Below are 24,400 nucleotides of genomic sequence, written 5' to 3' on the forward strand. Positions count from 1 at the left end.
GAAAATCTTTAATTTTTGTGCGCTCTCAAGATGAGTTATGACAACAACAAAAGCAAGCACCAACCAGATTTATGTAATGCATCATTCAACATTCGAATAATTAACATTTTTCCAGCCTCCCCGTCCCCGTTTCCACTCTGTTTTATTATTTTGTTCGCTTTGATCTACTCCACACAGCTCCATCAACATCATCATCATCATCTTTTTGGTTTCATCTTCTCTTCTGGCTGCCTTGCTCCAACTTCCATCTTCCACCATCTTCCACTTTTTCCATCGTCCAACGTTTCGTGAGAATGCGCAACTTAATTGAGTTTCAATAAAACGTTTTAATTTGACCAGAGAGCGCGAGAGAGGGAGGGCGAGAGACAGAGACAGAGTTGGAGAGAGAGAGAGAAAACCTGGCTAAAGGAATTTTGTACGCCAACGCCTTGGACTGCAAAAACCAGAGCAGCAGGAAGGTTGCCACAGCCAGGGGCCAGTGCAAACAAAAAAAGAAGAGCAACACCAAAAAGGGAGCCACAAAATGAAGCGCAAAAATATCACAAACAAAAAAAAAAGAGGGAGCAAAAAAAGGGACACCAAAAAGGGAGCAAAAAAAAAAAAGGGACACCAAAAAGGGGGAAAGAAAAATGCAGAGCAAAAAGGATCGAAGAGAAGAATGTAAAATGCAAACGGAATGCACAATAAAAATATTCGCTACGGCATCGCGTTTTTGGGTAGAAAAAAAAAAAAAAAAAGAAGACCTCGAAACCTCGAAGGCAGTTCCCCAAGGGCGGGGGGGATCGATCTTCAACTCGGACTGGGACTCGGGACTTGTGTAACACAGAAAAGCAATCAGAGCAGGTTGCAAACAAGTTTTTGGTATACTTATTTGGCGAACAGGCAGGCAGGAACCAGAGCCCAGAGCCCCCTTCCATATATATATTTTTTTTTTCTTGCGCGCTCTCCCTTCGATAAACGAAATCGCGCGCAATTCAGCGGATTCAAAGGATGCACCAAAAACAATAAAAACAAAAAAAAAACCGCCATACAAAAATGGCCGCCACTGGAAATGTGTCATCGACAAAAAACAACAGCAACAACAACAAAAAGAATTACCCAAAATTAATGTACACATATTGCTGTGCGCCTTGACATACACAGATTATCCGCTGAAAGATTTTCCATTGTCATTTCCTTTTATTTTTGTTGCAACACCTCACGAGAGAGAGAGAGAGAGAGAGAGAGAGATTTGTGTTCGGGTTGGGGTGGGGCTGGGTTGGCTATGCCCCATGGCGAATGTGCTTAATGATGAGTTAATTAAAGTAATTGCAGCCTCGGCTTTCCCCTTCTTTGGCTTTTCCCTGGCCCATTCCTGCCCTTTTTCACTTTTTTTTCTTCCTTTTCTTCTTCTCCGCTTCTCTGATGTGTTGTGTGCGTGTTTCCAAAGAAAAACGCCAAAGAACAGAACAGAACAGAAGAAATGTAAGAAAACAAGTGGGGCCCAAACCCAACAGAAAAAAAAGAACATTTTCAAGTGCAAAGCCAAAGCGTGTGAGCCAAGAGTTCAAATAAAAACGTAAATTGTTCAGACAAGAGTAGTGTAATATGTGTGTATGCATGTGTGTGTGTGTGTGTGTGTGTGTGTGTAGGGTGACCAAGAAAAAAGAAAATAATACATTAGTACACAACATTTGAGGCACACAGCCGCAACCATCGGAAGCAGGCAAACAAAAGACTTAGGCAACAAACTTCATCGAATTATTCCCACTCGCTGCCGCTGGCACTGCCACTCGCTGCCACCACCGCCTGTCTGACGCGTTGTTCTCAGTTGTTGCTGCTGCTGCCGCTACACTCCTCCCCCTCCCCACTCGATTCACTTTCTGGCATCTAATGCCGTAGTATGCCTGGATTCCTACTGGCTTAGAGCATTGGGCGCAACCTTCACAGGCGCGGGCTGCAGCAGCACTTTCTGTCTCTCCATTAATTGATCTGCCCTGATCCCTGCCCTGCCTTCACACTTATCTATCCTCAGTTTAATCTTTGCCATCTTTTTGTATGTAAATGATAATGATAAGTGATCTTTTTGCCCCAATCTATTTATCAACGAGTATATCTATTCATCAGCGAGTATGTCTATCTTTTAACGAGTATGTCAACGAGAACATCTATCTATCTGTTCATCTATCTATATATTTATTTATCTATCTGTCCATCTATCTATCTGTTCATCTATCTATCCATCTATCTATCTGTCCATATATCCATCTATCTATCTGTCCATATATCCATCTATCTATCTGTCCATATATCCATCTATCTATCTTTTCATCTATCTTTCTGTCCATCTGTCTGTCTTTCTATCTATCTATCTGTCTATATATTTATCCATCTATCTATCCATCTTTCTGTCCATCTATCTATCTGTTCCTCTACCTATTTGTTCCTATACCTTTCTCTCCATCTACCTATCTCTCCATCTATCTATCTATCCCTTCGACGTAATCGAATGCCCTTTTTTGGTGCGTATCTACCGCTAGAACTGCTTAGAAAACAATCTTTCAGTGGTGCTCGTTGTCCAGTGTGATCCATTAAAAGCGAGATGGAATGCATTCATACAACTCGAACAGCAATCATATTTTGGTTTTAATTTCAAAGATTTCTTTTGATTTTTTTTTTTTTTGATTCATCCAGAGAGGTAGGGAGGGAGGCAGGGAAGAAGAAGAAAAGAAAAAACAGTTAGAGATCGTCTCGATCGTTTGAGTTTCTTGTTGTTGTTGTTGTTGTTGTTGGTCGATACTTCAAAAGAAATGTCCGCCAAAGAGATGTTGACTGTTGGCTGTTAGCTGTTGGTTGTTGCTGTTTTTGTGTCGTACGTTGCTGCTCATTAACATGTCATAAACCGCAAGTTTTTCAATTCTTTTTGTGTTGTGTGTGTGTGGGGGGCTTTAAGCGGGTCTCTTATTTGCCATATAAATCAAAGCCATTGTTCTGGTAGTGTAGCGTAGAGTCGAGTCGAGTCGAGTGCATAATTGAGCAAACCGAAGGAGAGATCGATAGATGGGGGGGGGCTAGCTACACGACATTTGACATGGCCAAAAAAAAAAAAAAAGAGGCAAGCAAGAAACGTAGCCAAAAACACAGCAACCAACGTAGATCACACAGAGCCACAGAGATCGACATAAACGCTTGTCGTGGCAGTCTCTCGTCTCGTCTCTCCACAAACTGCATCAAACTGTAGCAATCAAGTCAATTAAACAAACAAGACGACAGGGAGAGCCACAGTCAGAGGAGAGCCAGTGGAGGGAGGCCGGCGGGCGGGATCGTAACTGATCGTAAAAGCCAAATAAAAGGCAAGCCACCACAGACCATAATCATTCGCGGAGCACTGCTGCTGCTGCTGCTGATCTGCTGAGCTCTGAACCAGAGCAATTCCAAATCAAGACAATGTGGTAAATGGATCAGAGCCATGGAGGATCAGCGATCGAGACACAGAGACAGACAGAGAGAAAGAGAGAACTCTAATAGCTCTGGAGCTGCTCTCAAGACAAAAGTTCAAAGCGATCTTATCATCCTCACAAAATAAAGCCAAAGAGCAAGAGCAAAGGAGAGAGAGAGCGGGCTTGATCGTGCTTTTTCTCCTTCGATGCCAAAAAATCCAAAAACAAAACAAACAAAAAATACAAAAAAAAAATAGCAGAAAATATCCGAATGGCAAGAGTTTTGGGCTGGTTGCTGGGCTGCTGGGCTGTTGGCCGTTTGCTGTTTTAGGCTAAAAGCTAAGCGCTTTTATGTAATTGCCCAAAGATAGATGCCAACCCCACCTCCCACCCCGCCCACGCAGTGGACTAGCAGAAGTTAAGGATGCGAAATAAACATCATCATGTCATGTGTTGTGTTCCTGGTTGCCTGAGGGATGTCCATCTAACAATCCCTCCTCCTAGTACGGGCCATAGATGGGTACTGGGCTTGTTCCGTTTTTTTGTTTGTTTTTGTTGGGATTTGCATATGTCAATCACTGCCGCACAGAGCAGACAGGAGACGCAACTTCATTTCAAGGACACATCTTGGGGCAGAGAGTGCAGGAATTACTTTTAATTTAACTTGAAATTTGTCTAGACAGAGAGAGACACACACACACACACACACGCAGTAAAAGAGAGAGAGCGAAGCTTGCTGGGTGTAGGAGGAGGAGCAAGACAAAAGCGCCCGCACAATCCTCAACGGTTCGGGGATCGGGGTTCGGTTCGGTTGTTTGGGTTTGGGTTTGGGTTCGACGCTGAACGACATTCCTGGCAAATCGTTTTGCCCCTAAACGAGCCACAGAGCGGACTCGGGACTTGGACTCGGACTCGGTCTGACTGTGTTCGTGCCTTGGGCTGGTTCGCATGATTTTCACTTGGTTCGTTTGTGGTTCCTCGTTTTGTTTTTTGTTTTTTTTTGTTGCTGTTTTATTTCGGTTTTCTTTCGTTGGTTTGTTGTAGTTGTTGTTGCTGCTGTTTTGTTGTATTTCTGACTATTTTGTTGTCTTTGTAATAAATCAAATGCGGCCCAAAACAAACGGCACGTACGCAACGCATAACTTTGTTTGAGTTATTATAAATAGAGACAGAGAGAGAGAGAGGAAGGTACAGGGACAGGAACGAGTACGAGTACGAGTACGAGTATCTATATATTTTGACAGACTGTCGTTGAAACAATTTTTACGAGTCTGTGAAGCGGGCCAAACGGACAGCAAAGACCGGGGACCAGACTCAGACCCAGACAGACGAAGTAACAGACAGACAGACAGACAGACATAAGCGAGCGAAGAGTGTGAGACATGGCATAATTAAAGATCTGCTCAGTGCATGTGGAATATCTTAAAGAAAAGATCGAATTGCATTCCATGGCAGGGCTGGGGCAGGGGAAGAAAGGGGTTTCAGTTTCGGAATGGCACGGCCCCCAAAAACCTTGTGATTCCGAAATCTTCCACTTGATCTCCCGGGCTATATCTAACTTTTACCATCAAATACATGTGTCAAAATAGAGCTAGAAAAAAAAATGTAATTAAAATCAACTTACGTGCAATAGGATTTGCCGTTATTCTGTGTGATGCAAGTGCCGCCATTTTGGCAGCCCATATGTGTGCAGGATCGGGCCATCAACGCGGTATCTGCAAGAGAGAGAGCGAGAGAGAGAGTGAGCACAAAATGAAGTATGAAAATAAAGTGCAAATATTTATTCATATTTTACATATAGTAGATCCAATGCCTCCCTCCCTGTACCCTTTGATAACTTATTCCACTTTTGGTCAATCAACTCTGGCAGTCCAGTCCAGTCCCTCCCTTCCTCACCCCCATACAAGGCTGTGCAGAGTATCTGTGAGATCTGGCTAACTTGTCGCCCATTTATGTCTACTTAACATGCCACATTGTTGCAGAATACACAGAAACGAAGACGAAGACGGTGACGGGTAGGAATGGGGAAACATTCTTGTTTGGTTTCTTCTTCTATTCCACAAGGAGGGGAGGCTCTTGTGTATCTGTGTATCTGCCTTTTAAGGGCACACGGGCGGCATGTCAAAGTCACATCGTCATCATCTTCGCTGGCTCTCAGCGCTGTGCGCTCCGCCCCCCGCCCGGCCAACGGACGACGCCAATCACACAAGAAAAGTTCACTGCACTTGGAACTGTCCAGCGTTGCAGAAAAATAATAGTAGGGGGGGTGGAGGGAGGGCAAGCGCCAGATACAAGCAGAGAGAAAGAGAGACAAAGAAAGAGGCCCCCGGGGTTGCGGGGCGGCTACAACTGAAAAGTTCAGCAATAAAAATCACTCTAGAAATATGTATGTAAATATGCTTATGCCATAGCAAAAAAAAAAATACTACGAGCAACTGGCACACAAAATTAAACAAACGAAGCCGCAAACAAGCGTAGCCTATCACCCCCTCCCTTCATCTCAGGGGGGTTTCACCTCTTCAAACCAATAACAGCAACAGCAAAAATATATATATATACATAGATATACATATGTATTTGTTTGCTAATTGGGCGTGTGGCGATTTCCTGCCCTGTCGAGACGGTTGGGGTGCGCGATTCGGTTCTCGGACCCCGACGACAATAAGTTTTGATTGCCACCGCGCGTCAGCCACAGAGAACAGGCACAGTGAGACAGAGAGAGAGAGAATGAGACAGGGATAAATGAAACGTTTTGTTTGGGGGCAGGGTAGGGGCGCTCAGAAGGAGGCGGCACACACACAAATACAATGAGGAGTCTCTGTGCCTTGCATACACAATACAAAAATAAGCACTCTTTCGATCTACACTTTGAGACAGAGAGCGAGAGAGAGAGAAAGAAAGAAAGAAAAAATTCGCTTGGATTTTAATAAACAATTGCTGGTGTCCCATTTATGGCTTTCTTTATCACTTTGTAATACGATATTAACTCTAGCATATTGAGATATTGAACACACACACACACTCAGCTGCTAAGCCACACTGGAAGAGAGAATGAAGAAAAACCAACACAGAAATTATACTGTACATGCCAACAAAATTCTTTGGCATGATTTCGATTTGGAATTCATTAAAAGCAATTGGCAAAAACATTTCTCTCAGTGCCTGTCTGTGATATTCGATGATCGATGGCTTGTGGACAAGACGTCGCATAAATCTCGCAGATACATATGCGCATTCAGATACAGATACATTTTCACAATATCAAATGGGAGCCCCTGATTAACAGGCTAATGACAACAGCAACAAAAAGATAAAATTTAACTTCAAAGTTGAGTCATTTTTCATCGCCAAAAGCCAAACAATTTATGCCAAAAAAGAGTGAAGGGGAGTGGAGGGCAGTGGAGGAGTGAAGTTGCTCAGTGGAGAGTGTGCCCCTGCATTTGATTACCGCCATTTCGCTTGCTCTCTTCCCTTTCCCTCTGTCTGTTTTTTGTATCTGTATTTGCTTTGATGGCTGTCCTGCATCTGCATCTTTGTGTGTGTGTGTGTGTAAACTAATTGACCTCAATTAATGTAAAAAAAAAAAAAACAATAAACAAATGCAAAAGAGAGGGAGAAACAAATAAAAGCCAATGTCAGAGTTTTGGGTGCGGTGAGGTTCGCACCACAACAAAAATCAGTCGACTGGTTCAGAAATAAACTACGAAATTTCTCTGACTCTATTCCACTGTGGCTTAGCAACCTCTTTACACCTCTAGCTCACTCTCCCAGTGCGATTTGTCCGTCTCAACCTTCTTCTGTCTGTTTTTATTTCTTTCGTTCGGAATTTGCACATACAAAAACATTTCATCGATCAAAATCCCAATCTGCCAGCGAGATTTGCCGAGTCACAGTCACGCCTGTTTTCATTTTTCATCAAATGTCGTGACTGTGAATCGCCCAACAAACCGAAATCCTGCTCAAGCTCAAACTCAAACTCAAGCCATCCATTACACATATCGTTAGGCATGTTTAATTAGGTATTAACTGGGCTTAAACCAACTCAAGCAATTAACAGCTCATTTGTCTGTCGGGCAGGGGCATAGGAAGAGCCAATCTTCATGTGCAGGCATCTGTTTAAACGGCGCGTAAATACCTACAACCAACTACCACATCGCCACCCCCCATCCCCAACCCCAACCCTATCCCCATGCCTACGATTCCCCATACAATTTTGCGCTCCATGTAGATTTTTTACAAGTGCCGGTAAATCACACGCAATAAAAAAAATTTTTAAAAAAAACAACAACACACAAAATCTTTTCACGCTCTGTCGATGAAGCGTTCAGTATTCTCTCTCTCACTCTGTTTTTTTTTAGCGGTGGAAATTAATTAAGTAAAGCCCGTAACAGAGAGGGGTGGGTGGGCCACACCTCTTCAGCATTCTGCCACCTTTTTGGTGCAATCAGGCATCGATAATCTTTTGCTTGCCCCAATTTATTTTTAGACTTTTTTCCCTGTTATTTGCAGGGAATAGAATCCATCCTTAGACAGCATTGACAGCAAATTACGCGAATACAAATGCCAGAAGTGGTGTAGCTTGGAGCCTGGAGGAGCCCTTCAGTCAGGGGACACCATCTTCTTTTTTCATGGAATATTATTGCTCCAAATATTTCTTATTTATTATTTACAAAATCATAATCTTTTCTGTAAAAATAGTTACATATTTAGTGTGTTTTTGGTGATAAAATCATCCATCTCCCAGTGTGGCTTAGCAGTTGAAATGTTTTCCCCTGTTTTGTGCAGGATTTCTATAGGGCTCTTGATCCTCTGTCTGTGACATGTCGTCCCCTTTGGTAATCGCTTACCGATTACCGGTTAATGTGAAATAAAAAAGCAGTAGCCCGAGACAATAATGAAATATTTATGTAGTATGCTGCCAAGCGGCCGCTTATCGAATTTGAATTTTTCGCCGTGCTGCTGCTCTCCTCCTCCGACTCTCAACGAATTATAAAAAAAAAAACAGCAACAGAAGCAGCAACAGCAGCAGTGGCAGCCAAACGCTATCAGCATAATAAAAAAAAAAAAAAAAATCAACAGCTGCGACAACTAACAAAAACAACAACAAAAAAGAAACCACATCGAAGCAACAAAAAGGCAAAAAAAAAAAACTAAAACAAAACCACGGCCAAAAATTTCTCACGCTTTTCTCAAAGGCAAAAAAAAAACAATAAAAAAAAACTATATATAATATGTAGATATAGATATCTGTAAATATACATGTTTATGCACAACTGTAGAGTAAACCACTTCCAGTGTGGCTTAGCAACAGATACTCGTACGAAGAAATAAGAATATATTTGATATTAAATGTTTAAACAGCGAAATGAAAGCCCAAGAAATGGAAGAGAACAAATCTTCGATAAATGGAAATAAATAATTTAATATCCGCCCCGCACTGCCCGCCCCCCCCCCATCTATGGGCTGGTGGTGTCATGAATGAAACCAGAAACACTTTCGGGGCTTATCGTCGAAGCGCCACCCGTTCCCCATGCACGGAATGGAAGCCAAAAGCAAATCCCTTATCGGCAGTTTCGCAGTTCTCCGATGCGCTTTCGCTGCTCCCTCAACCGCAGACCCAAACTCGGAATTGGACAAGTTTATTCATGATTTCTGTGCTGTGTGGAATCTATATACATATGTATTTCGCCATAAAATGAAAATCAGTTTTTAACTTTGGAATTGGCTTGAAATGAGAGTTCTATCAAATGAAACGCTTTATTTTCTTCTATCTTTTCCTCTAACATTTTAGGATCACTTTTAGGCTTCTATTTATCTGTAACTGATCATAAAAAGACACTTCCGTGCATTAATTGTCAATATAAACACTGAAATGCTGAAAATTAACTCAACGGCTAAGCCACACTGGAAGAAAGCGATTCTATTTTAATCAGATATTAATTTGAGAATATGTTTTAACCGCTGATTGATCATTGCAGAGCCATGATTGATTGTTGCTTTAATTGTGGATCGAAATGAGAGTTTTTTTCTTTTCTTCCCAAAAGATCATTCCAACAGTTGCAACATTTATTATTTATTTTGTACATTTATTAAGACATCACTACCCCTCACCCACACCCACACCCACACCCCTTTACATGGGTAGTCCAAAATCTAATCCATGCCACATGTTGCAACAACTATTCCATAGACCACAAAAACCACAAACTTCCTCCCCCTCAAAGGCATGAACCAATTATACGAATGAATTGGTGGTGTTTCGGGTTAGGTTACGAGGGGGGGGTACATACAGACCGACGACAGTTCCGACTGTGTGAGTGTGTTTGTTGTGTGTGGCCTATTAATCTATCAAAAAGCCATAGACGCAAGATGTTTCGATGGGTCTTTGACCAGACCAACAATAGACGAGGCCACTGATGAAAGGGGTATGGCAGCATATGCTAGTGGGAAGAGGAACGAGGTAGGGGGGGTGTGCACGAGAAGAAGCAACCGCAAAAGCAGAGGCAAAATTCCATGCCACATAACCCAAAAAGATCCAAGAAGAGAGGCAGATTGAGGCAGATAGAGAGACAGAGAGAGAGAGAGAGAGCAGCCAGCAGTCATCGGTTCCCACACTCGTTTATACGTTTTACGACTTTCCCCCTCTCACCGTCGCCACACCACCGTCCCCCCGCCACTCCCATTCTCTACATAGCCTTGGTCTGGTCTTCTGTTTGGGGCTCACCAGAGCCGAGATCTCGGCTACTTTTTCATTAACACTTTACAATCTTTCCGCATTTTGTTGCCGCTGCCCCAGCCACTGTTACAACGCCTCTGCATGCCTCACCATCTCTTCCATCTCTGCTCTTCTGCTCCATTCCATTCTCCATGTTGCTTACCTATTTTCTATTTGCCATTACACAAAAGTATTTAATTTTATTTAACGTTTCATTCAAGCAACTCCATGCGACGCCTCCAGAGCCCCATCCCCATTCCCATTCCCATTCTCAAATGCTGCCCCCGGAATGATCGTTCTCGATCTTCAGACCTTCTCCAGAGTCTGTTTCGCGCTGTGGATCGCACCGTGGCAGTGTAAGGGCAGGCAGCTGCTCTTATCAGTGCAGCATAGAAAGCTTTTTGCGTCGCAAATTGTGGCTGAGATGTGGAGCCAACCCTATGCAAATATTATATGCCAAAAGATAATACAAATATCGAATGACACAAATAACAATTGATGCAGCCATCAATCATTGTTATTGCAATGATCAATCAGCAACGAAAACATTCTCAAATCTGATATCTAATGGATATCTGATATCTTTCTTCCACTGGGGCTTAGCTATTGACTCATTGCAGTGTTAATATTGGAAAAAACGTCTTATGGAAAATGTTTTCTTTAAAAGTTATCTTCATATTTACAGCGCTATGTATTTTTTTTTCTGTGAGAAAATTTCACAGTTGAGAGATTGCTCCCCACATTCCCCTGCTCACCAGTCTTCCACTTGATGATCAGTCTTTTTGCCTTCCCATCTGGTTCTGCTGCCCCCGCCCCCCACGGCAAATGATTAGCATAATGTGACCAACGAAATGAAAGATAATATTATGAAAAGAATTGACAACGACGACATGGAAGTATGTATGACCTACCCTACGATGTAATTGAGCGAATGATAAGCGGGAAGCGGGGAGATAGTGCTCGTATTATTTTTGTCGGTGGGCAGGACGGGTAGGAGGGGGGAGGGGTTTGAACAGCCCCTAAACAGAACACCGCGCATCTGCAGTTATAAGTATTCCATGCTCTGCTCTCTGCTCTGCTTCTGTTGTGTTCATTTTGTGTTTTTTTTTTTTCTTTTTTGGGTAATTGAAGTGCACTTGAAAACATATGCGACACTTTGACAAAAATCCGCCCTCACACACGCACGCACACGCACACGCACAGCGAGGGAAAGAGAGGCAAGCTACACTGCTCCAGATACAGGGCTACAGGGCGACAGGGCTTACAGGGCTTACAGGGAGAGAGAGCGAGTGAGCAGTGAAAAAGGAAGTATTTGAGGAAACGTGGGAAAACATAGAGACCATGCCATCCATCGCCATTTCATTCATTCCTCCCTCATTTGAGAGAGAGTTCAAGAGGTCGAGGCTGGATCAAAATGCGCGCCAAATGCGCTACGCAGGCGCACACACACACACACACACACACGCACACGCACACTTATAGATACACTTACACGCATACAGTGTGGTGTGGTTGATGTTACACGATGTCCCCCCTATATATAAAAAAAAGGGTTGCTGTTGCTTTCGCTCCTCTCTGTCGGCTCTTTAAGTTGAAAATCCATAAAAATAATGGCATGTGAGTAGTGATATTATATTATCTCTGCCTCTCTCTGTTTATGCCTCTCTCCCGCTCTCTTTCTGGCTTATTGTGTAGTTTAAATAAACTGAAGCATTTAACACTTCCGGCAGACATTCGACAGCGTGTGAATGTTTAGACAAAGCTTTAAAAAAAAAAAGCAGAAAAAAAACACACAACTTGGATTCATATTTACTTATCGGTTGGGCTTTTGGCTAGGCTGCTAATTTGTCACACAAAAAGAGAGAGGAAGCCAAAGTATCTATCTGCCTAGGTGGTGAGGCGCCGCCTCAGCCCATAAGCCCATCGAAAGAAAAGATGTGCATGGAATGGTAGTGGGAATGGGCCCTATGCAAATGTCCGACAGGTTGCTTGCTTCTTCTGGCAGCTACAGACGTTCGGATACGTCTGATCATTCAATGCTAAGTGATCGCTTGAACTCCAGATCTGGGAACTCAGCTCAGAAGATGCTAATGATCATATATATGTATATATGTATAGGCCATGCATGGCTGCATTAATTAACTGCGCAGATACTTAGATACATCGCCTGCAAGCTGCAAGATACTTGTCATTCGCGAGATACATTCCCGAGTGGCAGCTGTGACAGCAACGGCTCAATGTTAATGCTTCTGGATGTTTATGCCATTTGAAATGTATCTTTGCAGTTTAAGTGTATCTTCAAGATACATAACCACTGACTGAGCAAAGTATCTACGCCATAGCATTGTCAGTGCACTCCCAAAGATAGCCCCACCCATGCACAACAACATTTTGTATCTTTGTATCTTTCGCTGTTCCTGCGCGTATCTTTACCACGTTTAAGGCTCATTTGATGTCTTTGCTTGATGCTAAAATGTATATCTATGATTTTTGAATGCTCTAAATCCGAATCTATGGCTCAACTATTATCCATGCATCGCTCCACAAATCTATGGCCGTTCCCTCAACTTTTCTCAGCCCCAGTTAGATGATTCTCCCAGAACACGCACAGAGAGGACCAGTCCAAGCCCAAGCCCAAGATACGTCGTACAAAATCAACGATTGTCGTCGATCCGCTCGCTCGAGTGCATATAATGATGATTGTCTATTCCAAGTCCAGAGCATGGACACAAGAGGAGGCGAGCAGGCGGTGGTTATTCCTATGCCACAAAGTGCACTGCCTTCAAAGAGCGGGAGAGAGAGGGACAGGGAGACAGAGAGACAGGGAGAGAGAAGGCTCTTGGAGCCATGGTCGTCGTATTTGTTGTATTAGAGAAACGGAATGGATCGCATGTGGGCCCAAAACCGTACCGAATCTCGCGTGCAGGGCATGAAGAGAGGGAGAGCCAAGCACCAGTCGAAGCATAAGCCTGGCCCTGGCCAAGAAGAAACAGAAAGACCAGCGAGAGAGAGACGAAAAGCCAAACAACACGACAAGACACTTTGGGGGTAATATCTATAAAAATTGTTGTTGGTCTGGTCGGATCGGATCGGATCCGTTGCCTCTTTTTCTTTCTCATTTGTTCTCTCTCTCTCTCTGTCGCTCTCTGTGAGTTCTCTCTTTCGTTTTGCTTGAGGTTGTCAGCCTTTTTGGACCCGTCCCAGGCCCAAGATGTGTGTGTTCCTCCTCCTCCTCCTCCTTCTACATCTTCTTCTTTTTCTGCTACTCCTTCTTTGTCTGCTTTTTTGCTTCTCCTTCTTCTGATTCAATGCTCAAGAATAAGACACACAAAGCAAAGACCAAGAAACAAACCCAAGAAGAAGGTTGAAACCAGGAGGTGGAGGAGGCAAAACCAAAAGGAAAAGAACAAGAAGAGAAAAGAAAGAAAGACAACAAAAAAAAAAAACTTGTTCGGTCAGTGCGTCGTCTCTCTTCCAAGTCTCTTCAGTATCTTGTATCTTGTCTTTGTATGTATCTTGTGGCTGTGGCTGTGTCTTGTGTATGTGCAGCTCTGTGTGTGTGTGTGTGTGTGTGTGTGCTGCGCCCTGGCCATCAAGAAAACTCATTAAACTGGCCAGAACAGAACCCAAAGCCCCATAGTTCCATCTCCTATAGAGTCGGAGCAGCAAGAGATCCATCATTAAAACACCCAAAAAGATGAGATTTAGATCCCCCCACCACCCCATTGCCCATTGCATCCATAGATCGATCCAACTTTGATGACTGTTTTCATAATTAGTTGGCAGCACAACAACAACAACAACAAAAGCCTCCTCAATCTTGGCTAACCATTTGAGGCAAGAGGCATTTTTCCCAAGACAAAAAAAAAAAAACTTGGAAAGTTGTCAAAGAGGAGACGAGACGACGCACGCGGCCAGAGATCTATCTCTGTATCTGTATCTGTATGGGCTGTAATGCTGGGAAACAAAATAAAAAAAAATACAAAAATTTGCAATGGACAAGATGTCATGTTTATGCAATGCACGGACTTCTCTCTCTCTCTCCCCCCCTATCTCTATCTCTGTTTCTGTCTCTGGGAAAATACATATATCAGAATGATCTAGCCATATAAAATCTTTTAGATACTGAATGCCAACAGTAGCGACGGATATCTGCTTGGATCCTCTTCTGTCAACTTTTTTGTGTGGATTTCCGGAGAGACTTGCCAAAAAAAAAAATAAGACAAAATAAAACAAAACAAAAAACAGGGCAAGGCGAAATTCTACCTGATCCACAAAACACTGGGGCAAGACTCTGGGGGGACTCGGGGGCAGGCGTCTGGCATGCTCAAACGGAACTGCCACTGCCACAAGCAGGGGACGGGGACTATCAAGTGACCAACAACAAAATTCTCCTGCTGCTGCTGCTGCTGCTGCTGCTCCACCTTTTTCTCTGATTTTTTCTTTTCTTTTTGTGTTTGTCGTCTTTATCAATTTACAGGTTTTGCAACTTGCAACAGTTTGCGGCAAGGGTAACAGCAGATTTAACACTTGAGAAATTAGCATCGCATTTAAGTGAATTTTTTTTTTGTCGTTTCTTATTTTTTTATTTTTTTGGTAATTTTTTAATTAAGTCTTCTCGGGTTACCGATGAGAAAGTTACGACGAAGACGACGACGACGACGGCTGGGATCGATTAATTATGAAAATGTGACAGTAAATGGTCGATAAGTGGATGTCTCAAATTAATTGAGACGCCGCCAAGGAAGGATGACTCCACTCCTTCCATTTTTATTTTGTGATATTTATTTTTTGGAGACACTTTCACATTGCAGCAAACAGAGGGAAGGAAGCTAGAGGAAGTGTCAAAAGATGATATTCAAAAATGAAAAATGACCCAAAATATCTGCTTCATTCAACTTTAGTCTGCGTTGTAAACTGATGCCAATCTCTAAAGCATCCCATCCCAGATGTCCCAGTGCCGAGTTCAATGGAGGCAACTGCTTTCATATTTGCTGATATTCGAATCCTATCATATATGTATGTATATATACTCCATTTTCCCGCCACATTCTCGCCCATACTTTCAGTTTATTTTCATTAAGTTTCTATTTACTGCTCGGGACGATGATCCACTCCGATTACCGATCATAAAATGCACATTTTACGATCTGCCAATCACACAGATACTAGATATAGCTGGAGGGGTGTGTGTGGTGTGTGTGTGTGTGTGTGTGTGTGTGTGTGTGTAGGATACACATAAATGTTGTACAGAAAGACATTTATTTAGTTATTCCTTGGAGTGGAGTGGAGTTGAGTGCAGGGTATATAGAGGCAAGGCATAAGGCATAGGCAAGGGCTAATTAAGGAGGAAGGTTTCATTCTGTGTGCGTGACTTACAAAAGTCAAGAACCATTTTAGGGTGTTCTACCAGGCAGGCGGCGGGCAGGCAGGATACAGGAAATAGCTAAAAGAACCCAACACGAAGAGCGGGAGAGACGAGACACAGAGAGCAGCATGTCGAACGAAATTGAAAAGAAAACAGGCAAAAAGATACAAAGGTATCTGGAGAATAGAGAACGACAGAGAGGGACAGAGAGAGAGAGCGAGAGAGATCGAGAACTTGTTTGCGGTTCGTGGCTCTAGGTAGGAGCCCATCCATCTGGTTCTTGCATTCCCCCTCTCTACATCGCTCTGTCGGTTTCTCTCTCTCTCTCTCTCTCTCTTTCTGGCTTATCGTAATTCGATCTTTGAGCAAACAGCAAATAGGACGCGCCTGTGCAATATGCCAGGAACCCCAGCGAGAACCAAGTACCAGGCAGGGGTTGCTCTCCCTTCTCTCCTGTCTCCTGCTGCTGCTGGCTGCTTCCATTTTTGGCTCCAGGAGCACAGCACAGCTGTCGTTTTCTGTTCTCTGATGAAATCGAATGCGGTGGTTGGTTCTTTGGTTCCCTGCCCTCATAAAACCGTTACTTATCTCAAACCTGCAAAAAAAAAAAATAATGCACTCAAAGGCAAAAAAAAAAAACAGAAAACAAAACACAACAACAACAACCGTTTTCCAATCTTTAAAGTTGAATAAACTTGGGGGAGATTGGATGAGAGGAGCTTATGGTGGTAGCTAAAATCTGGACAAATTTGCTCCATTGATCATCACTGATCCCTGATGATGCTGAATGATTCCAATGCTTCCCTTTTACTTCCCTTCTGTTTTTTTTTTTAAAGTCTGTAAATGCAAATTCAAATGCTTTTTTGTCACCCATCCCATAACGTAAAGAAACGTAAAGCAAAAAGTGTTTGGAAGACGGAAAACCCAAGCTGAAACCCAGGTTCATGCCCAGGAAATGATGCCCCAGGTACACGTAAAAGCTATGGACCACCCCAACACCATATGATTCAAATGGTTCAATGATCTGCCACCGACAAAAGGTACATTTAGGCTTCCCCGATGGTTCATAGTTTTTTTTTTTTTTTTTTTTGGAAATGAGTATTTAATTGCTGGGATAGAGACCGCAGCATGATTGATGATGCAATCTAACCGATCTACAGAGTGGCCCAGCAAGCATTAAACACTCAAGAAAAGAAATGGTAGGATTATGTGCAAGGATTTTTTTAATGATTTAGTACATAATTTGGGTGGCATTTTATTTGTACAGAGAATAAAAAAAAATTAATTTAAATTTTTTGCTCAAGAATTCATTATGTCATCACCAGGCTAGAGTCTTTAGATTTAATGGAAATATTTTGGAATTGCTTATCAAAATCGTTCAATTATTTTATATATTTATTTTGTGTCATGGTGCTGGTACATTTTTAAGCACACAAACCAAAGAAAATTCCACTTAAAAATTGTTAATTCCTGGAAAGTTGACATTTACTGAGCGGCGATCGGGCCCAAAGTACACCTACACAGAGACACACTTATGTACATACACATATATGTAGTACATATTGTGTTTACATAATGATTAGACAAGAGAGCCCAAAGCCAAGCCCTGTTTATGGAGTGTTTCCATATGCAAATATGTAGGTCTGGCTCTTCTTTTATAGCGAATGGAAATGGAAGTGTTTGATGGACAAATACAAGTACGTACATAGTTCATGTAGTTCTCCTTTTTCTTCTTCAAAGGGGTGGGGTGATGGGGATGGGGATGGGGAGGTTGAGGAAGTTTTCTACTCTAAATAAATACCAACAAAACAATAAAAGCAGAAACAAATACATACTCGACAAATAATGCTTTGCCGACGGCATAAATGATCTGTAAAGGTGCGCATAGCACATACGAAATCGGAGAGAGAGGGAGCATGCGCTAGAGAGCCGCACCGAACAGATCATGCGCAGCCAGCAGAGGGTGAGAAAGAGAGAGAGAGAGAGAGAGAGAGAGGGAGCTGGCTGGCAGGCAAGCAGGCATGGGTTGCAGCTCAGAGAGCAAGCAATAGCAGCAATGAGAGCGGGAGAGCGTGAGCGAGCGAGAGCCTGCAGCAACGAACGAACGAGCGACCGACCGACCACCTGTCCGAAGACAGACAAAGCGAAAAGCGAACAAGCCAGGAAAAGGGAACCCCGAAGAACATAAAAGCGAAAAGGAAACACGAAAAAAGCATACACGAATGTGGAAAAGAAGAGCTGGTAGAAGCAGCCAGCACAAAGGAAGGGGAAATAGGAGGAATGCGCGAAACATTAGGAATTTTTTACTTGAAAGGATTTCCGAAATAAAAGGAATATTTTTTAATTTCTCCGCTTAAAAATAGACCCCAACTAGCAGAAATTACCCACGGATGTACATATAACCGTTTCCTAACCGTTTTGCCCGTTTGGCGATCGATCCCCTCTTTTTCGTCCACTTCTTTTCCATCTTTCGCACCCCACTTACCCGTTCCTTGGACGCTGCTCGGTAAATTTGCAAACGCCAGCATCAGCGTCAGCGTCAGCAGCGGCAGAGCGAACATTTTGTTAATCCAAGTGAATGCGCGACTGCGCTGTCTGCTGCGCTGCAAATGCATTGTAATCCAGTTTTCCAGTATTAGTATTCCTTTCCAGTTGCTGTTGCTGTTTTCTTTGCCCAATTCTTTTTGTGTATGTGTGTGTGTTTTCTGTGTGTTTTGTTTCAGTTCGCTTTTGTTGCTTATGTTGTTGCACTGTATTTATTGTTGTTTCTCTTTCAAATCTCGTTAGTTAATGTTGCACCTTTTCCCCCTCTCCTTCTCCTTCACCTCTTTCTATGTATTTAAGAGCCAGGCGGGCAGAACATTTGAAAAGAGTCGCGCTCCCGACAACGCCGACGCTTGCAGAGACGTCAACGACGACAACAGCGACGGCGACATTTCCACGCAACCAAAAAAAAATTAACAAAAAAAAACCAACAATAATAGTGGCAAATATTTTTGCAGCTGGAACAGGAGGGAAACGATATTCAAATTCTTCAACGGACACGAGACGCTCCTTTTCCGCGCTCTCTCCCGACGATTACACGCACGCACACACACACTGAGAGAGACGCACCGATACACCGATACACGCACACACTCGCGAATTATTTGCTGTTTTTCCTTTGGGTTTTCCTTTCGGCTTTTTTGCTTGTGGTTTGATATTATTTTTTTGGAAGGAAAAACAGTATGGGCTATAGCCTGATCGGGCCTGCCATATTGTTGTTATTGCTGCTTTTGGGACACTACTCTCCACTCGGCTTGTGTTTGTTGTTGTCGTTTATTTTGCACTCCTTCTTTTGAAACAAACATGCACTATCTCTCCTTCTTTCTCGTTTGCTGTCACCCAAAAAAATTTTAACTGCAGACAATATCAATTTGTGCTTTGTCCGCCTCGACAACCCGTCTCGTTCAAATATAAAACGCCTCGATCTCGTTCAAATTCGTGAGCAGTGTGACCGCGGCTTATCGATCAAATATACCCGCCTGACCCTTGAGAAATATACCGAAAGATCAAAATCATTTTCAAAATATACCGCAAATATACCGAGGAACAAATTAACTTAACCCCAGCTGTCACCCTCTAAACAGGCGAACACCTTAAGTTAAGCCGCGCAAGATTCCTGAAGTACAAACTAAATACCCCGTTTAATGTAACTAGCTAGCTAGGACCCTCAGCACTCAATATATAATTTTATCCGATAGATACATAAATTTTCTACAAGATTGGCAAGTTTTCAGAACTCTTTTTCATTGGATTGTTTACAAAATAAGGTTCGAACAAAAACGGCCAAAGCATAAAACGTATGTGTTGACTAAATGTAACGTCATTGTTGCTGGTCAACCAAGTTTCTTCTATGCGTATGTACTTTTGTATACCTTATTTCTTTTAATTGATGTTAAATGTTTTGTTCCAAGCTCCATTGAAACATTATTTATGATTTTATCCTAGATTGACATGCTTTTTACCTATTAATGCACATGTTTGTGTTTTATATATACATTTATCCCGGTTCTGATACCTATTATTGGTACCCATGAGCTACAAAATTTCGTTGACGTCTTTTAATAAGAGACTGAGTAGTTTCTGCATTACTTGGAGCCTGAAATTACAAACAATATCTCAAGTCCATAATATCCATTTTCCCAAGGTATGCAGATTGTTGCTCATTCCGTGCTAAAGTTGCACAACAATGCTGACTCTTCATTTCCCCATGCTGCTGAAATTTTTCCCATACAAATCAAATGTATCTTACGGGAACGCGTATGGAATGAAGATTCATTGTTGCGTCATTCCATGTTTCAAGATACATGTTTCTCACACCACGAAAAGTCACCACGAAAACGCTCTCTTCACCTCAAAAAAGAGAGCAAATTTTGAAAAACTACCATGAATTGAGAGCGAAAAATGTCAGTATTTTTGGTGCGCTAAATTGAGTTTGGCGGTCATTTTCAAAAGTATATTAATGTATGGAAAAATAAATATATCACTTGATTTGTTTTGTCGAGTATGACTGGAACCTCAGAAAAGGCATTTTCAAAATATACCGTAAATATACCAAGGAACAACGTAACTTAACCCCAGCTGTCTCGCTCTCCCTCCTGCAACCAGAAATTAATTGTTTTTTTCTTCTCTTCTTTCTGGTCTCTCTCTCGTTGCTCGGTTCGTTCGCCCTGTGGTTGCGTGGTATTGAGTATTTTTATGTTTTGGTATTTTTAAGATGTACAGTTGCGGCAGAAATAATAGCACTGTTTGGTACCACAGTCTTTATTGTTTCAAAGCCTGATCTCTAACCAACATATTTTGCCCTTGACAATAATATCAATTAGGTTTACATGTCTCCTCTCTGATAGAAGTGTGCTTGCTCTCAAATTCCTAACGGTTCTTATTACTTAAGACAATTTTCCAAAAAAGAAGCACTAAAATTGGTTTTTTATAAAAACTTTTACTTTTCCGAGCTTTTAGATATTTTATGATTTTAATTAAACTAAAATTCGTTGTCTTAAGTAGATTGTGGCAAGAACTTTGGGCCTTAGAAAGCACTTTAGGTTAGAAAAAAGCAAGAGGATCAAAACTTTTATTCCAGAAGGAGACACCTATCTTTAGGTGAATCCAATTGTTGGTTGATCATTGAGCATTGATTCGCAATGCTTTAAAACATGCAACCAACAAAAAACCCACGGAATACGCGATACCGCCATTTCCGGTCAAACTACTGCTTGATGAGAGCAAGAAGGACCCTTATAAATCGTCCACTGAGCTAAAAAAGGATCTTGAAAAATCGCCAAAGATGAGCAAAGTTAGTTCTTGCATACAAGAACATAAATTAAGTGCCAAAAATCCGAGGAAAAATCCACTTTAGAAAGAAAGCCATGGGGCAAAGTGAGTGCTTCTGGCACTGGAGTTGTCCCAAAGAAACATCATGTGTTCCGAAGAAAGTCAAATTGTTTTTTTTTTTGTGGAAAAGGCTATATAACCTTAAGTGATATGACGACACTTAATGCCAAATAAAACCCCCTGACTAATATATAAAACCATTAAACACTCAGGGATAGGCATCATCCCCCCTCCATGGGCACATTCTTTTTTCGTCGCATTATTGAGGTGGTCCAATACATGGCTACAAACTAGATAGATGGATAAACATGTATATATTAAAATCAAATTAGAAAACAATGTATGCTGCCTATATATGGAATAGGACAATGCCGTTGTTTAGTGTCTGCCATCAGGACAATGATCCCAAACAGACCAGCAAGAAAGCTCAAAGGTAGGTTCAGAGATGCAGTGTATTTAATGTAATGCATTGGCCTGCTTAGTCGCCAGATATGAACACCATGAAAAATCTTTGTGCTAAGGCTAAAAAATATGTTTCTAATACGAAACCAAGGAACAATATTGATCTTTGGGGTATCAGGCATTATTGGTGGAGCCATATCTCCCAGGAAAGATGCGAAAATGAGGTGAACTTTCATGACAAGACGCTGAGACACTGTGGTTGCTTCCAAAGGCTTTACAACAAAATATTAACCTTTGAATACAACTAAAGTAACCTACTTTAATGAAAATTTGGAAAGCTTCTTTTAAATTTGTTTTTTTTTTTAATTTTTGGAACTCAGTGCTATTTTTGTTGCCGCCTAAATTCCTGAATAATTCCTTTTCTTTTTGATAATTTTCGTTTGAAGTCTGCAATACAAACTATTGCTTTCGGAAACATTAGATTACATCCTAAAGTATATATATTAGTTCTTAAACCGTTCATTAATACCACTGTTTAAACAAAATCCTTCAATACAGAAAATTGAGTGTCATGGTGCTATTATTTATGCCACAGCTGTACTTAACTAGCCTTTGCTAGTATTATTCTCCTATTTTATTTTAAATGTTATTTGATATTACATATTAAACCAAATTAAGTTAATTGTTATTATTATTGTTTTGGCGAAAAGTGAGCCCATCTAGATGGAGTACGAGGTAGATTCATACTCTTGTATGCGACGATTGAGATTCTTGAGGGTCTCCCTCAGCTTGAGGACGCTGGCTCGCTTCACCTGCAGCCCATCCACGGTGTTGTCGTATTCGTACATCAGTGAGGGCATCGACAGGATGCCGCCCTGATACGACAGATCCTGCTGCTGTTTTCGGATATTTGTGCGGTCCATCTTCACTCTATACAGAGTCTCTCTTTTGCCGTGCTGCTTGCGCAGCAGCCCCTTGAGGGTGGCCTTACAGTGCTGCAGCTTGTCGGCGAGCGCCAGCGCCTTCTCCCGGTTGTGCTGTATCAAGTGCAGGTCCACATGGTACTTGGAACGCAGCTTCTTCAGTTCGATATTCCGTTCTGGGAACGATGGAGCGATTAGAAACGAATTTCGCTGTAAAAGCTGATGGTATGGGTATTGTATTACCTTCGATCTTCTTGTCCAGGGTGACCACCTGATTCTGTATGGCTATGAAGTCGTTTATGTTCAGATCATCGCCCACACGTTCCAGCTGATTGATTTTCTAGACAAACGAAAACAAGCAAAACGATGAGATCTGCTGGACAGGAGGGCGCAGTGCAGCGCAGTGCAGCGACTTACCTCGGTTACACGACCCAAAGTGTGCTTCATGGTAATGAGAAAGAGACGCGTGTCGCTGATCTCGTTGCGCTTGACGGCCATAAGTCTGAGCTCGCGATCGGCCAGCCGCTTCAGATAGTCCGAATCCTGCAGGGACAGATACTGGCGTACGGTCTGATCCAGATGCGTTTCAGAGCGCGTGGCGCTATTCTGAGTGTAGTACAGTTCCATGAGCACTTTGTTGATTAGAAAGCTGCTCTTCTGCTTGGCGGCAGTGAAGCGACCCTTAATGCAATCGAGCTGCTTCAGGGACTCCATGTAGCGCATGCTGTAGTTCCTGTCGACATCCCGTTCCAGCCGGGCAAACACACGCATGTTCTTGTTCCGCTTGTAGTACTCGGCGACGCGACCCTGCAGAAAGGTGTTGTCCAGCTTCTCGAAGTAGAAGTTGTTCGTGACGGTGATGAGCTCCTCCATTAGCTTGCCCTTGTCGCAACGCGCTCTGAAAATGTGCTCCACATTGATGGACTCGGCTTTGCTGACCAGCGCAGCGATGAGCTCCTTGAGAAAGTCTTGGGTAATTATCATTAGCTCGGTTCGATGCTTACGGCCCTCTAATTCGCTAACGCGCAAGGGTATGCCCAGATCCTTGGACTCGAAGGTCTGCCGGAACTGATCAAAGTCGTCCATAGACTGCTCGCCGGGATGCACTGGCGCTGCGGGCAGGTCATCGTCAAAAATCTCGGGACATTCGTCTGATTCCTCTTCCGCCGCTTGCTCCTCCTCCACCTCCACGTGGGGCTCTTCCGTTGAGGATGAGCTTGAGGTGCTCAGCACCTCGCCAGTTAGCGGATCAACAAAGACGCCCACATCCGCCTCGTCAATGTGGTGGATGGAGTCCGCTTTGATAATAAATTCCAGTGGCTCCGACTCCTCAGAGGAGAAGTCCGACAGACTGGGCATATCGAATTCGTTGAGAAAATCCTCCTTGAGTTGAACGGTGTCCGAAGCCTTGTCGATGGCCCTCATATAGATGATGGACGACATTTCCACATCAATGGAGTCCTCGTCCTCGTCATGCTCCGCATCACGAGCCACCGCCTCCTCGTATTCATCCTCCAGCAGCATCGTGTGGCGAACGCGCAATTTCTCCTCTCGCTTTCGCTCCACCCGGAACTCGGCGTCCTCATCGTCTTCGTCGCGGAGTCGTCCTTCGCTCAGGGCGACAGTGTCAAAGGATACCCTCGAATCGCTCGGCTTGAAACGCCTTGCTTCCATTTCTCGAATTCGCAGCTTTCGTTCCGCTTTTTTGGTCTGCTTCAGATCATCGGCCGAGGCAAACAATGTCCCCTGCGTCTCTTCTCCGTCCCGTACAGAGCCTATTCCGGCCATGGATTCCGCATCCGTGCCCACCGATACCCCATCGAAAACTACATTGTGTTCGTCTGCTACTGCCGTTCCCGGTGGCAGAATGGATGTCAACTTACTTGCTTTCTTGGGCTCTACCTGACTCTGTAGCTCTGGCTCCGGCTCTGGCTCGGGCTCTGGCTCTGGCTCGGGTTCTGGCTCTGACCCTTGCTCAGTGGTCTGCTGAGTTGGAGGATGCTGCTGCTCGTCTGTGATCTCTGTGATGTCAGTATCTGCGTTGGTTGCGGATTCTGGATCCATTTTAGTGTGCGTTTTTAATCGTTGTGCAATATATATGTTTTTAGTGTTGGCTATAAGTTGTGTACCCTAGCACTACTCACTCGTATATGAATGAAATACTCGTATGACTGTGACAACAAAAACGGAGATTACC

General features: G+C 42.9%; 2 protein-coding genes across 2 annotated transcripts in view; both read right to left on the reverse strand.

The window, feature by feature from the left end:
• The window catches only part of LOC111066997 (neurogenic locus Notch protein), a 42,080-nt gene extending 23,105 nt beyond the window's left edge, over positions 1-18,975 (reverse strand). Inside the window, exons 1-2 of the mRNA XM_022355985.2 lie at positions 17,988-18,975; positions 5,044-5,134 (exon numbers count right to left, since the gene is read on the reverse strand). Of these exons, the coding sequence (XP_022211677.2) occupies positions 5,044-5,134; positions 17,988-18,117 (221 nt within the window). The 5' untranslated portion in view covers positions 18,118-18,975. The remainder of the gene's footprint in view (positions 1-5,043; positions 5,135-17,987) is intronic.
• A 2,911-nt stretch (positions 18,976-21,886) lies between these two features.
• On the reverse strand, positions 21,887-24,363 carry LOC111067048. The gene is made up of 3 exons (XM_022356072.2): positions 22,621-24,363; positions 22,447-22,543; positions 21,887-22,379 (listed from the first exon to the last, which is right to left on the reverse strand). Exons 1-3 carry the CDS (start codon positions 24,265-24,267, stop codon positions 22,000-22,002), a joined length of 2,124 nt encoding a protein of 707 aa, XP_022211764.2. The 5' UTR covers positions 24,268-24,363; the 3' UTR covers positions 21,887-21,999.
• Positions 24,364-24,400: the final 37 nt, after the last annotated feature.

This window comes from Drosophila obscura, unplaced genomic scaffold (genome assembly GCF_018151105.1).
Source record: "Drosophila obscura isolate BZ-5 IFL unplaced genomic scaffold, ASM1815110v1 contig_73, whole genome shotgun sequence".
Lineage (NCBI taxonomy): Eukaryota > Metazoa > Arthropoda > Insecta > Diptera > Drosophilidae > Drosophila > Drosophila obscura.